Source organism: Parasteatoda tepidariorum, chromosome 4, assembly GCF_982258835.1.
Source record: "Parasteatoda tepidariorum strain Cologne lab strain chromosome 4, Ptep-v5.0, whole genome shotgun sequence".
NCBI classification, from domain to species: domain Eukaryota; kingdom Metazoa; phylum Arthropoda; class Arachnida; order Araneae; family Theridiidae; genus Parasteatoda; species Parasteatoda tepidariorum.
The window spans coordinates 112,799,668-112,815,754 of NC_141758.1; the positions used below are offsets into that span (position 1 = coordinate 112,799,668).

Genomic DNA, 16,087 nt, shown 5'->3' on the forward strand with positions numbered 1-16,087 from the left:
TTAATGAACCATTGAAAATTTGAACAAGATATAGGGTGAGTGTGAAACTAATAGTTGGAATTGAAAAAAAAAATAATGTCACAATAAGAGAAATTCAGCCGGTATTGACCTTGTCATTGACCTTCAATGTCTCTTTCCTCTCCCAGAAATAACATTTTGCAACGAAGAAAAGTGAAAACAAATTTCAGTCTTTATCTTTTTGAAGGCAATCAGGATAAGTTTGTTGAATAAAACATGTGTTTATTGCATAATGGTTTGAAAGGAGTTAAATATTGACTATGAATATTAAACTAGGCTATTTCTTGGGATTAACAAAAAAATGCCAGGTTTTATTGTAAGTTTTTCGGTTGTTTTGAAAGAAGTGAAAAACATTCATTGATTGTATTCATCAAATTAGTTTTAAAAAAATCCGTGTAGCTTATTTAATTTCCTTTCTCTTTTTTTTAACAATATGTTACGGTAAAGACTGCTTTTGGAATCTCGATTTTATTTTAAATTTCAATATTGATTTTTTGACATACGGTTATTTTGAAAGAAGTAAAACGGTTCATTGTTTTTATTAATCAAATTAGATAAGTAAATATTCTTAACTTTTCTAACTTTAGATAAGTAAACTTTAACTTTTTAACTTTAGATAAGTAAACTTTAACTTTTTAACTTTAGATAAGTAAATAGGCTTTAGCTTAGTGCCAAATATAAAAATTTATTCTTATTCATAAAAACAACCTGTGTAAAATTATAATTTTCAACTATCATTCCGCCATGAAATCGCCCATATGATTTTAATAAGTATGGATTTATCATTTAAACTAAATGTATAAAACTACCGAAACATCCTCCCCCTCTTATATTTTGAAGATTGCGAAATAATTTCAAGAAGGAATTCTTATTTTGATACCCTTTGAATGGAAGTATTAGTGCAAACAAATAAATAAAACTTTAATCCGAATCTAGTTGCTGCAGATAAAAGTAAAAAAAAAATTTTTTTTTTTTTTAATATGAACTGGAAAGAAAATATTAGTTTTTAGAATAGACGTACTGCATGAAAATACACGTTATCAGTGTTGAACTGAAAAGAACATATTTTACAGTAATCTTTTTTTTTTTTTTTTTTTACACTTAGTGATACGTTTTTTTCTTTCTTTTATTTTTTGAGCCAGTAGTATCATTTTAACACAACTTGCTATATATTTTAAAAATATTTTGCTTATCAATTTCTGAAATTTTACCTTGTTTTTATTTCTCAATCTTCATTTTTAAGGAAAATGGCACAGTGCTTTTGTTACTTTATAACATTTAGGTTGAAATTTTGTATGCAAATATATTTTAAGGTTACGAAACAATAAGTGTCTTCTCCATTTCGAAGCAGTTATTAAGTGTTTTAAAATTTCCAATGAAGAAAAAATGAAACCAAGTTAAGAAAGCTATCTAATTACGAAGTAGATTTAAAAAAGCAACCTGAAAATAGGACCCTTTTTAATTATAAAAGCTCTTAACGATGTTTTTGTTGAAGGTTCCCCGAAATCTGATTGATATTAATACCATATATCTCTTAAAAATGTTAAAGTTTGCAGTTATGATAAAGGTTGTTGTAGAGTATTTATTTATTTATTTTCGTTCAATAATTATAGTGTTTAAAAATTGAATGAGAATATAAATATTTTGAACTAGTAGTTAGTTATAAGTCATTTTAAAGAAGAGAGAATAATGATTATAGAAAGAAGATTAATACATGACGTTTTTTAACCTTTTCTGTAAGGTTGTTGACTTTGAATTTGAGACGGGATTTGCATTATTCCAAGGTTACTTTCTTCACATGAGAATAAAGGGGCCATTCATAACATAACCTCTTTTCATTCTTTAGAGTAATAACTGTTGAAAGTCTAAACAAACCATTTTTTTTTTCTTTTCCTGATTAGTTGAGTACGCAACATATAATTATATAATACAACAGGAGTCAAACTATTTTGTGTTTATGTTACCAATAAAGTTTAAAAGTCGTTAATATGCAAATTACCCATCTAGGGTCACTCGCTTAAGTGCGGAATAATGAGTTTTGCGCAATGTGCACATGAACGGTTTCAACAATTGGTTTATCTCATCCTGTGAACTACAATCCTTGGCCATATTATGAGACGCACTTTAAGATTCTATGCAAAATCTTAATTGTCAGGGGATACACTATACAGCTTTATTGTTTTTAGGCGGTTTGCATTTGTTTATTATTCGTATATCAATTAATTAACATTGTAATGCAATGCGTTAAAAATAAATACAAATAGGAAGTATATAAAAAATCTTCTGAATAAAAACCCACTACATGTGTGTTTAAATATAAAAGTATTGCGTATAAACTCGTGCAAATCATGTCATTAACAAAAAAACTACAGTGTGTCGAATAATTTGATCTAATTGTTACAATATACTAATATTGTTATAATATACTAATATTGGTATAATTGTTATAATATACCTGATATAATAAATATTCTACATTTGTATAATATATATATATATATCGTCTAATTTACCCAATAGTCGAATTTATATTAAATATTGTCCCATTGATACACGAACGTAAACTAGTACAAACCGGTTTCGGTCGCGTAAAAACAATAACGCTGTATAGTAACACCGGATAATTAAGATTTTACACAGAATATTATAGCGATAATTTAGCCAGGGATTGTATTTAACCCTAAGGTCTGTTACGGTATCTTATGATTTTGTTTTTAGTTTATTAGAAATTTACATTAAAGAGGAGTCCAAACTTTTCACTGCTATTGGGAACATATTTATTTAGATTTCGGCTACTGACCCCCCTATTTTTAGGGACAAAAATCCAAGTCTGTCGAAGAAACTGCCATGCTCATTCAGAGAAAATACGTTTTTGTGTCTGATTTCGCAACTTAAAAAAGTGCCTGCTCAAAATAATTAGCATATTTAAAGTGAATTCCTCCAATAATGAAGATTCAGTCCTAGTTCCTAAAAATTATTTAATTATTAGATCAAAAGTTATTCTGAGTTTTATTATTCGCCCTGTAGATTCTTAAAGAGCTGTTAATTATATGTCTGAACTAATGTTTATTATTGCTTCATTCGGCTCAGACACTTAATTAAATTCTTTCCAGACACATTCTAAACAAGAAATCTTTCGAAACTACATACACAAGTGCATTAGAAATGTGGTTTATTAAAAATTGATGTACATAACTGCAAATTTTTTATTCAAACAATCTATGAAGAAACCTTTAAGATGAACAGAATTGATTTCTATTTTATTTTTGAAATAGGAATACAATTTAAACAATAAAAGTGCTTTTCTTAAAATTGTTTTTTTTTGTATTGATCCAAAATGCTAAATATAAATTGAAGAAATTCGATTGGACCCATTTTACGAAAACCAACATTTATTATGATTGTCATAATAAATGTCAATTTTGAATTGAAGATTTTGATTTATTTCGATTTAAGTTATGGGTTAGAGTTCCCTCGCCGTCAGGCTAGCCGTTTGAGGTTCTTGTGGTTTTCCTCTCCTTGTAACGCAAATGCGGGTTAGTTTTATCAAAAAGTTCTCCACGAAGGAAAATTTCTCCCAATACTTGATCCAGGAGTTCCCTTGTCTTCTGGATTGGGTGTAAAAGACAAGGCTACCTAATTGAACAGTAGAGGTCGTAAACCCAAAAATTGGGTCAGCTGTTCAACTACGGTTATAAAATTATAAAAAAAGCACCTAATATGCAATTGTTTCTTAACATGCGACCCCCATATTGTTTCCGAAGGAAGAATTGTCCAAAAATTATCTTAAACATGCGTTTTGTTAAGACGGCAGTTAGAAAACGGAAGCCTTCAGTTGGCTGTAGTGCTAGCGCTGATGATGTTTGAAAAAATTTTCTTTCTTGAATTTTTTTTATTAAGTTAGTCATTGTAGTGTATTATTTTTCGTCAAAACGTTTTGTACTAGGTTATGTGCTTGGCCGTGATTCTGTGTGCTGTTTTATACTTTGCATATTCTTTTTTGTGACAAAATTGTATATTAATATCCATAATCCACGATTTACAGCTAACGTTCTTAATATATTTTGGTACTATCTTTGAATCCAATTCCTTTAAATAATTCACGCAATGAATACTTTTTCCCCCAAAGTACTCAATTATTTATTGGGATTCCCTGTTACGCAATGGCATAGGATCAAGCTTTCACTTTTCTCAACCAGTTTGACCATCAAGAATTAAATAATAAAAATAAATGTTGCTTCCGAAGGGTTTATATAAAAAAGGGTTGAGCGCAAAAGGATCGTTTATTTCACCTGCCGTTGACCCTGAACTTGGTGTACCACTATGTTGAAGATAATATCTATCGTTTTAGTACTACTTATATTAGGTTTATGTCAATCTTCCAACCATCAAGAGAATTTCGAAATATTCAAGAAAATACTCTGTGGTATGCAAAAAATATCTCTTACATTTATTTAATATAGGATTATTATTACTTTTAAGGCTATAGCGGAATCCTAAAATTTGTGAAAAATCATCACTTTCTATAATGTTGAACATTTTATATTAATTAAATTATATAATATAGCGTATTAATTATTAAAATCGTAAGAATTTGTAAAACATTTGACACTATTAGCGTTACTTTGCTTTTTTATTGCAAAAACTTGTTATTGTGAGAGTTTTATGAAGTGTTTCTCAAAACAAAAATTTTGCATCGAACTGAAAATTGAAATAGTTCCATGCGCTGTGATTTTGATGACTATTGTATGACTTTTTTGTCAAACTCTTCTAGAGTTTGTCAAAACACAAAATAAAACTTGTAGAGAAAAAGTTTCAAAATAAGGTGCCACTGCATATTTATAGTCATTATTTCAATGTTCCAAAACGTTCAAAGAGGGACGATTTTTTTTTTTTTTTTTTTTTTTTTGCCGAAATTTGATTTTTCTACTCTATATGGAAATTAGTAGAAAAATGTGTAAATTTTTTCCCTACAATTTGAAGAGAAATTTAAATCGAGTTGAAATGAATAAATAATCTTTAAATGGAAAAATTTAGCGCAAGGAGCTTATTTAAATTTCGAAATAAGTATACAATTTCTTTGAAAATATTTTTGGTATCTTACTATATACATAAAAATTGAATGATGGTGTCTCAGTTTTACATTGTTGTTCGTGCATTTTTATTGACCGGAAGTTCCAGTTTTTCCTCATTCATTTCCCTATTGTTTTGGTTGCCATCAGCATAAAATTAATCAAAATAATGAAGGTATTGTTTTTATATAAATATTTTTGTATCCTTAATTTAAAAAGGTCTGTAATTAAATTAATTAATTTAAAATTAAATTAGTTTAGTAATTAATTTAAAATACTTTTTATCTGTACTGCTATTATTACGCTTTAAATACAAGAGTTTAAAACTACGAGAATCGTTTTTTTTATTTATTATTATTATAATGTAATTCTGCTTAACATTTTAAGATAAAGCTATTTAGAAAGGTGGTCTAATCTTATTAACCGTTTTACAATTATTATTTTTGTTCAAATAACATTTATATACTAAATTACAGTTAAAGAGATTTAGAACTTGACGATTAGCTTCAGACACAATGTGATACAAGCAAACTAGTATTTAATATATCCGCCCGTTTGGTAAACGAAAATATTTGAATACGATAATGTTACAACAATGGAAAGTTTATTTTTAAAAAAACAGCTGTTGTTATTGTTGTAGTTCATTTACGTCGCACTAGAGCTGCATAATGGGCTATTGGCGACGGTCTGGAAAACATCCCTGAGGATGATCCGAAGACATGCCATCGCAATTTTGATCCTCTGCAGAGGGGATGGCACTCCCGCTTCGGTAGCCCGACGACCTGCATTTAAAGTCGAGCCCTTTACGGTAGAACAGTTTAACGAGGACCCATACCGCACACCCTCGGTCCTTACGCAGACTGATCTAAGTGGTCACCCACCCGCATACTGACCGCTGCTTAACTTCGGTGATCTGCTGGGAACTGTGTCTTAACGATCAGTCTACTGCGGGACGGTAAGCAAACAGAATTCCTTTTAGTACATATATGTTAAGTGAATAATTTTAACTTTAGTAGGAAACCCGTTTTTTTGTTGTTGACCAGAAACAACAATTATTACTAAGCAATCATTGGGGTTGGTGAGCGGCATCGAACAGGGGGCTTAGCCTTCTTGTAATGATCTGACGTAACAGACATGGCTCTACTGTTTACTTTTTTTCTATTCTAACGTTAGATGATGAAAGACGGCTTTTTGCTTAAAAGATTGTACTATTACGTTGCATTTGTTTTCTTTGCACAATTTACTTTTTTTCGTAATTGTCAGTTGTTAGTACTAATCATCTTTTGAAAAGACTACGCAAATCTTTTCTTTAAATTGCTATTTTGGTCTAAAATGAGGTGGATTATAACTAAAATTGGACTGTTTGTTATTTTAAGTATTATTTTTTTCCTAATATTTTATACATAAGTTGGATGAAATGTATTTTATTGCAGTAAATTACATAACTGCTGTTTTTAACTTATTTTTTTTTATCGTTAAGATTCTTTTTAGCTGACATTTAATTTCATGATTGTGCGTAGGAATTATGTATAGTTTCAAGAAATAACAGTTTAAAAAAAAATAATGTTAGGAATTCTATTTATTTATTTCAATTATTTATGTGGTAAAAATCGTAAGAAACATTGTTAAACATGTGTAAACATAGAAACGAATAATTTGTTACGACTTAAAATATAAAAAGAAGATTCGGCAGTTGTGCAATTATACTCTATAATAGTAATAATGAATCAGTTGCTCTGTAATAAATAATATTTCTTATCAAGATTCCTTATTGCTTGTTTTAACAGTTGATTATTAAAAGTTATTTTAGTGTTATTAAAATTACTTTCAATCATGATTGAAAGTGTCATCGCGAATTGTGATTTTTTATAACAGCGGTTTAAATCGCCTATTGTGATTGCGATTGAAATTTTAATCATCCTTTCAGATTTCTTTTAATTACATTTAAAGTTGTAATCGGGATAGATTCTAATTAATTACCCAATTGTGGAATGGATAAATTAAATTTGTTGGCAAAGACATAATTATTTCTTGTCTCCCTGGTGTTGTTCCACTACAATTAAATGAGTTAGGCTTGACGTCATCTTTTTTTGGCTCCAATAATTTACAACTAGAAGGGGGGAAGCGTTAAAATGAAATCTTTACATTCAAAAGAGATGATGCCATTCTTTGAACCCTAATTATATAATTAATCCCCACATTCCACTTTGTCGGCACACATGCAAAATTCCACTTTCCAAACAACCTGTTTCTTTAACATTGTGAGTAGAAATTAAAGTAATTTTACATAATGAATATATTTCTAACTCAATATGATTCGAACTATCTAAATTGAATACTAATTCCATTGCCAACCTTTGCGCTTTAAGAGGAACGCTTTTTTTTTAAGTGATAGTTAAATACAAATTCCTCCACCAACCAAAAACCACATTAAATGATGTTTCAATGTCTGTTTTAAGACTTTATAAATAAAGATGGACATTTCCGAAACAGCTCCTTGTGAGCCAAGGGCATCATGAAAGTTCTGTAGGAAGCTGGTACCTATCGATTTAAAGTCATGAGCTTCAAGACGATCCCCAGCGATGGCTTTCAAACGAATTCCGCATCCGGCTTGCTCCAACCACAGTGCTGACGGGAAATATGATCAGTGGTAGACGGATCATGGGTCAGAGTCCCTTTGCCGTCAGGCTAACCGTGGGAGGTTCTCGTGATTTTCCTCTCCATGTAACGCAAATGCAGGTTAGTTCCACCAAAGAGTACTCTATGAAGGCAAATTTTTCCCTATACTTCATCCAGGAGTTCTCTTGTCTTCTGGACTGGGTTTAAAATGACAGGGCTACGAAGTTGAACATTAGCAGTCGTAAACCCGAAAAATTGTGTCGGCTGTTCAACGACGGTTATCTTATGAAATAAAATTGTATGTTTTTTTCTTTTCTAGAAGAGGGAAATGAAGAATGGTGTCCCCTGTTAATGACATGTATCAACTATTATGATACACCTGAAGTACGTATTTTTTTAACTTTTTCTCTATTTAACCAACCATTTTAATTACACATTTTATGTTTACACTAAATTCTGTGGCAATTTTTGAATTTTGTCTCGAACGTTTACTATCGAAACAGGATTTTTGGTAACATTTTGCTTTTATTTTATTGTCAATGTTTTTTGTGGTAAAGGGGAAAAAATGACGATTATACGAATATTACATCTGAATTCGAATTTATTAATTTAAATAAAAAATTTTTTGAGATAAAATAAAACAAAATAAGTTATTACCTCATAAGAGAACTGAAAGTATTACCGCAACAGGATTAAACCGAAAAATAGTAACGAAAAAAAAACATAATAAATATCAAAAAGGAAAAACTCTAATAAGAGACTAATATGGAGGCATTGATATACATGTCAGCTGTGTCAGGAGGGCATTACCACGCAGTCAGTGCTGAAGCAGTTTCTTCTGTTGGTGGTAAATTATAGCAAACGAGAAAAACAAAAGAATCCAACAGCAGGTTAGACGTGGACTATATACCGTAATCTTGAAAATCGAAATGGAAGTGCATAAATTACCAGATGGACAACGCAGCATCAGGGACTAATATACTGCCTTTATATCCATGCGCAGTATATATCTATATTTATTTCGAATATAGCTCTTTTCTTTAAGTTACATTAATTGAGGATAAGTTGTAAGTACATAGAACTCATAATATAAATAAATATAAGTAGAAAACAAAGATAGAAGTAAAGTAAGGAAGAAAAAAAAAAGATTTTACAACGGATAAAAATTTTTTATTATAAATTATTAAAAAAAAATATTTGATAAAAAAAGTTAAAGTTAGAAAAATAACAACGAAAAGGTATAATCTTGTCATCAGCTCAGACGATTATAGTCTCAAAAATAGTGTTTTCTAATATTGTGCAAACATACTTTTTAACAAACACTAAATTGTTTCTTTTAGATTCCATATTAAAAATTTTGGATCAAAGACTTTATTTACGCTTAAATTTCATGTTTTATAATCTGGTAAATTGGTTATGAAAATATTTTAAAATCATCTTTGTACGTTATTTCTAAATACACGACATCTGTTCGCCCTTCTTGTTTTATATGCTGCTATTTGTGTTTTATTTTGTCTTTTTCTTGGATTTTTTACTTTTGATTTTTATCTACGAATCGACTTTCCTTAATGTTAGGTGATCCTAGCACTATTGTATTGATATATTTTGTTTTAACTAAAAATTTTCTTTGGCTAATACAATATTAAAAAGCATTGTTTTTGCGGATGTAATCGTGTGAGCTGATGATCAGATATTTTTTGTTGTTATTTTTAAACTATACACAACTTCGGCGATTAACGCTGTCGAGGAAATATGAGATCGTTTTTAATGGGTCGCGCTTTGGTCACAAGTGTATTATGAACAATCATCTTCTAATAGGCGACCCTGCACCAGACCGTTCTATTTCACTGTTTTTGTTCGTAGTAACATTTAACTCTTAAGCACATTCTAAGACAATACCGGAAATTTAAATTTCAAAGACAACGCTATTTTGGCTGCTATTATCCTACTTTGAATTTACTCATTGCTAATACACCTAACGTTTTATCTTTTATTTTGTTTGAAGAATTATGGATTTCTTAATTTGATTTAGTATGGACATAAAAAATTGTTAAATAGATCAAGGGGGATTGATTATAAAATGTAGACTTGATTATCTGTCATTTATATCAATGATGTCAAATTATAGACAGTTTCGGCTTTTGCTCCAAATTGCAAATTAAACAAGTAAAATGAAAAAAACAAACATTGGTTTTGTCCCAATGTCCGAACTTAAAATTCAAGAGATGTCGATTATTGTAATTATTGTTTTTATGATTTGTCTCTTCATCGAAAACTCATTAATCCTATTTTCTATCGGATTCTTATAATTCTCTTAATTTTCGGACCTTTGGCACCCGAAGCTTTATAAATATCAATTATTTTGAACTAAATTCATTTTAGAAGTGTTTTCTTTTCTTCAAATATTCTGATTTCTAATGAATGTGTGACAATTCCATTTCAGATGACAGACATTACAAAGTCCTGCTATAACGACTACGACAAAGGAGTCAACAACACTGATCGCTACATTAAATACACATGCGAGCACGAGTCTTCAGAAAATTTAGAGGTAAAAACTTTTTTTTTCATGCTCTATGTGGGGGCAAAATAATAGAAATTATTATATTTACATAAAATTGCATATATTCGAGACAATTATCCAAACTTTAAACTTCAGTCAGATCTTAACAGAAGAAATTCCTCTTTATCGATACAGTACGTAAAGCAACTGCAGATAAATATGGATTCCCGATTCTACGTACTGTCTGACCATGCAATTGACACAGATTCTACATTAATTCTAACACAGATGATAAAAGGTTTTTTTTTTAAATATTTTTTTCTCCTGTGGTTAGTGCCATCAAACCACATATTCAGTTCAACTTTTAAGTGCGCCATTATGCCTAAAAATATAAAATTCGTTAAAAAAAGTAGTGGGTCATCGGTGAGCTTTTTGTTCAGGACATAGCTCAAAATACATATTTGAAAAAAATGGATATAGCAAAAAAGGCATCTTTTTTAAAGTTTAACCTAAATTTAACAACTAAACGGATAATTTTTGAGTTTACTTTTCCTTACTTATTTGTTCAGTAAGCATAAATAGTCCCCTATTTCGGAGTTGGGATAACTGGGTGTTACGTAAGTGTTCAGACGATCTCTTCATATTCAGATCTCTAAACGACAAAAGGAGTTTTAAAAATGTATTAAAAGATTTCTGTTAACATAAATTTACCATCACATTTACAGGATACATATAGCACTATTTTAAAAACTTTTACTTTTAAAATACTAAAAGAACCTAATTTAATAAAATATAGATTAGAGATTTACACAAACGGACGCTAACACATGACGAATATATTTAAATTCATTAGTTTATTCCTCAAAACAAAAATGCTCGTAAAATAAAAACAGGTTCAAATGCTCATTTTTGGAATACATATTTTGAGTCGTGTCCGCATAGATAGTTTTTGTGCCAATAAACACTTGATTCATTAAAAGCTTTAATAATGTATCTGGGCTTAATATTGAGATTCTGGGACAACTCATCAGTTTCTATCATTCTCATTCTAAAACCTATTCCTAGAAAAGTAAACTAGATTTTTCAGATTAGATAAGTATAACTAACTAAGGTGATAAAATAATTGAGGGGTATGACGTTTCGTAAATAGTTATCTGTTTTAGTATTTATTTGATTGGTAACATTTATGTATCGATGGTATATCGATTGGTTAACACTGTAATGCAATACTTTAAAAATAAATACAAATTGGAATTATATAAAAGATCTGAATAAAAAACCTCATTACATATATGTTTAAATATAAGAGTTATTGCCTATAAACTCCTGCAAAACCAAGCAATTATTCAAACACTACAGTACGTCGAATAATTGGGTCTAATTATTATAGTATACTAATGTAATGCCTGATATAATAAATATTCTATATATTTATATAATATATCTTCTAATTGAACCAATTGTCGAATTTATATTATATATCGTCTAATTTCATCAATTTATACGCGAACGTAAACATGGGCAAACCGAGTAAAAACAATAAAGCCGTATAGAATCATCTGATAATTAAGATTTTACATAGAATCTTATAGAGCGTCTAATAATTTGACTGTAGCTTTCGGCAAAGATTCATAAGGCCAGAGAGGTCCAGGTCGCAACTTGACTCATTGTTGCCAATATATTTTTTGTGTATTTTTCCTTGAGATTGTCGGTTAGAATCATCAGATAGCAAAGTTTGAAATAAATACAAGCACGCATTTACAAATATAGTATATGCTTATGTTATAAAGAGTTTAAAAGCATTGCGTAACTAAACGATATGTAAATTTAAAGACCCATGGGACGCCCCCCCCCCCCAAAAAAAAAAAACTTCTGTATCTACGGCTTAGAGGAGATCTAGGGTCTCTGGATTTCTGAATCAGATCTTGGTTTTCGATGTCAGTGAGGTGAATGTTGTAGAATGTTTCATTTATAGTGTCAGTCATTGCTGTTTAAATTGAAACATTCCTTTGGGCATATTTCAATATTACCTTATATTGTTTCTGTACCAATTGATCAATGTTTAATGTTTTTTTTTAAATTTTTTTATTATGACTCAAATTTATGACTCATTTCAAGAATTTTTCTTGACTTAACGAAGTTACTATTTTCTCCGATAAACACACAACAATACATTTAAAACAGAATTACAATAACATTTATTGAAATGATAGGTATAACCAAAACTGTTTTACTCTGCCTCTTCATTTTTATTAATTTTAAATTTAAAAAACAGAGTAAAAGAGTTAAAGCTGAAAAAATACAAAAGCAAAGAATTTCTTTTCTTCTTTTTTTCTGCAGAATTATATTTTAAAGATACTTTTCTTGTTTATCGGAAAAGAAAAAAAGACTCCCGATTTTTCTGCTCTCATTTCGGAATAAATAAAAAAAAAATTCGCAAATGACTGACTTGCTTCAGCTAGAATTTGAAACTGATAAAATCAAAAATTAAATAAATAATAACAAAAATTCTGAAATCACAGAAGTTTAAAAGATAATTCGCTCAAGAAATGATGTTTTTTCTCTTTCATTTTTTTAAAGAACACTGTAACTTTTTAAAGAACATGATAAACACATTTTATATCTTAATAAAATATGACTGTGAGAGGGGATTTTGTTACAAATTCAGACATTTCATTTTAAAAATTAGATTTTTCGGCAACCTAAATCCATGATTTATTTTAAAAAATAGTTAAAATCATATGACATTTCATGACAAATTTTGTTCAATACCGAAATTCATGACTTTCCATGAGTTCTTATGACTTTCCAGGAGGTGAATTTTTATATATTTTTTTATATATTTTTTTATTTATTTATGAAAATAAGTGTTGTATGCATTTCGTCTTTCGACCTGTAAAAAACGTGCTGTTTGTCCCAGCATTTGAATCTGTGTCATTGAACTCGCCATTCAATTCGTTTTCCAGTTGAAGCTTAACCATTACAAAAAAGAAACTTTTAATTATTATTACAGGTTTCTTTAAAAATATATTTTAACTAAAATGTTTTTATTTTTTTTAGCTTGTTCGTTGCTTTAATGAGAAGCTTTCCAATTCTGAAAACGTAAGTAATAATTTCATCGATAATTTGTTAAAACATGCTATTTTTAAAATTTTTGAAAAATTTTGGAATTTTTAATATTTGAATTCTTATTCGTTTTAGGGTGAGGACTGGAAAAAACGAATTCAGGACAGTGCGGTAAGTGTGCAAACAACAAAGTTACATTAAAAAAAAAAACTATTGTTACTATTCGTTTTTAAAAGCCGAAATGACCACTCTTGATCGATTATTCTATTTCGTCACGGAATAATATATCTAGATGTACCCTTTCTAGAATTTTTAGACGTGGTTCGAATCTTTGTTGTCTCTTCCGATTTTAGTGGAAATTTATTTCTATCTTTCGATTCAGTATTAATGTGAATGGCCGCGTAAGTATTTATTCTTCGCGAGGCACAGTTAACACTAAAGGTAGCTTTCCAGAGTTATACTAAGAATATTTTATGCAAAGCGGAATAATCCCAGAAAACATGTAAACCTTACGGCAACCTTGTATCAGAATTTTCTTTTTAGTGTCAAGAAAATGTTTGTGCAAAAAAAGAAAACCTTTTTTTCAATGAAGCGAAAATAGTGTAGTTTCAAACCTTTCATCCTAAAAGGATAAAAAAACTATTTTTTTGAAAGCTTTTTTAAAAAGTATTTTTTTTTATTTATTATAAACTGCTTTAAAACTGTTTGCTTGGGGTGTCCTTTTTTACCACATTTAATTTCAAAGATTCATCAGAAGTTGATAACTTCATTTGGAGTGTTACCGAAGTTTAGTGGCATTAATACAAATGTGTTCAAATTGTGGAACAAAAACTAGAATCAGCATCAAACTTGAAATCAAAATACCTTTAATATATTTTTAGGTCAATATGTACAGTTTTTTTGATTGCTTGATCTCAGATGAACCCTTTTATTTCAAAAGTTGCCATTAACTGTCATCCGTAGAGTCCTTTTCAACAAAGAAAATTTCATTTTAAGTTGAATAGAAAATGTATTTTACTATGATTTATCCAAAAAATTGACAAGCACTCTTTTAATTTTTCAGGAATGCCATGATTCCGTGGTAGAGAAATATAATAACAAAACACAAGAACTGAAGAAGGAAGATTAATATATTCAAATGAAATAATAGAATTATTTTTGTTACAGCAAATCGTGCATCTATTTATCACCATTATTTCACATGATTGTTATTTTAATATTTAAATTTGATATAATGTTTGTCATTGATTTAATGTGTTTTAAGCATTGCTAAACACACAATGGTTGAAAAGAATCGATCGCTGTAACTGTTGCTACTGTAATAAAGTAATTCTAGAATAAAGTATTTTTTTCAGTTTTGAAATAATTTTACTATCTGAACTTTAATCCAGCTTTAACGTGGTAACCCTGATATTAGATGAATTGCTTCAGTTTTAACATAGTCATTTTAATTCTTAGATTTAGAAAAGTTTTAATAAACAGGTCACGTATTGGAACACTTTTACTGAATGTAGCAGCTCTTCTTTGCAGAGGAACCTAATAATAAAACAGTGTTTAAATGTAAAGCTCAAGAGACATTTCAGTTATCCCATTTATGATTTTTAATTGATAACAATCCGCCTTGTGCTACTAAACCCAACACTCAATGCCTCTCAGGGGTCTACTTCTGTCTTGTCCATACCTTTTTCTGACAGAAAACTCTCTACGTGTTCAAAAATTTCTGACATCATTATGGCAACAACAATGGAATTTGAAAGTTTTTAAAAAACTGCATAGCATTAAATACAATTTGGGACATTTGCCAGCACTGCGCTTGCGAAGAGCAAACGTAAAATTAATTCGTTTTCGAATCGGTCACATCCGGTGGATACATCTTCAATTGTTGCTTCGAGAACGATTTGAATTTTAATGCAGCTTGCTTTATTTTTATTAAATTCGATTCAGAAATACTTTATCGACAATGCAATTGAGTGGATTTTTAGTGTTTAGTTTCTGATGAAGGAATTGTCCCGCAGTGGAATGATCGTTAAGACACGGTTCCCAGCAGATCACCGAAGTCAAGCATCACTGGCTACGGTCAGTGTGCGGGTGGGTGACCACTTGGATCAATCTGCGTAGGGACCGAGGGTGTGCGGTATGGGTCCTCGTTAAACTGTGCTACCGTAAAGTGCTCGACTTCGCGCGCAGGTAGTCGGGCTACCGAAGCGGGGGTGCCATCCCCTCCACAGAGGATCAAAATTGTTATGGCATGTCTTCGGATCATCCTCCGGGATGTTTCCCAGGTCGTCGCCGATAGCCCATTGTGCAGCTCTAGTGCGACGTAAATTAACAACAACAACAACTGATGAAGGAATTGATATTAAATTTTTCGCTGTTGATCAAGTGGAGTTAGAAAGAAAGAAAAACTACAAATGCATGCTTTAAACACTCAATTTAAAATGACTACCTCTATACATAAAAAAAATTATACATAAGAATTATACATAAAGCGACCTTTTAAGTTCTGAAAGAAATATAAAAGCAAAAAGAAAAATTTATATTCCTACAATTTTAATAAATTTGGATTCGCAGCTCTGATTAAGTGGTTTAATTTAGTTATTTTAATTTTAGCCAAATTGTCTAAATTTTAATATAATTACATTGATTATAGTCAAGTTTTAATCTTGGTATAATTTATGACAGTTTAATAGAATTAATCCTAACTTTATAACAATCGCTTACTTTGATACATTCAAATTTATTTCTCTACATTGGATTACGTAATTTGATCTAGTTCTGATTTTAAGATCGAGTTGTTTAAATTTTAATC

At 29.8% G+C, this 16,087-nt stretch overlaps 1 protein-coding gene across 1 annotated transcript; it reads left to right on the forward strand.

Annotated features, from left to right (window-relative positions):
• The first annotated feature begins 4,138 nt into the window (after positions 1 to 4,138).
• Positions 4,139 to 14,641, forward strand: LOC107457138 (uncharacterized). The gene is made up of 6 exons (XM_016075213.4): positions 4,139 to 4,444; positions 8,029 to 8,093; positions 10,153 to 10,260; positions 13,273 to 13,314; positions 13,414 to 13,449; positions 14,342 to 14,641. Exons 1-6 carry the CDS (start codon positions 4,342 to 4,344, stop codon positions 14,405 to 14,407), a joined length of 420 nt encoding a protein of 139 aa, XP_015930699.2. The 5' UTR covers positions 4,139 to 4,341; the 3' UTR covers positions 14,408 to 14,641.
• Positions 14,642 to 16,087: the final 1,446 nt, after the last annotated feature.

What these genes read in the sequence shown, in the direction of transcription:
- LOC107457138 (XM_016075213.4), top strand. Translation starts at nt 4,342, where the DNA reads ATGTTGAAGATAATATCTATCGTTTTAGTACTACTTATATTAGGTTTA. An exon ending in AGTCTTCAGAAAATTTAGAG is followed by an intron (nt 10,261 to 13,272) that starts GTAAAAACTTTT and finishes TATTTTTTTTAG; the next exon opens with CTTGTTCGTTGCTTTAATGA. An exon ending in AACGAATTCAGGACAGTGCG is followed by an intron (nt 13,450 to 14,341) that starts GTAAGTGTGCAA and finishes TTAATTTTTCAG; the next exon opens with GAATGCCATGATTCCGTGGT.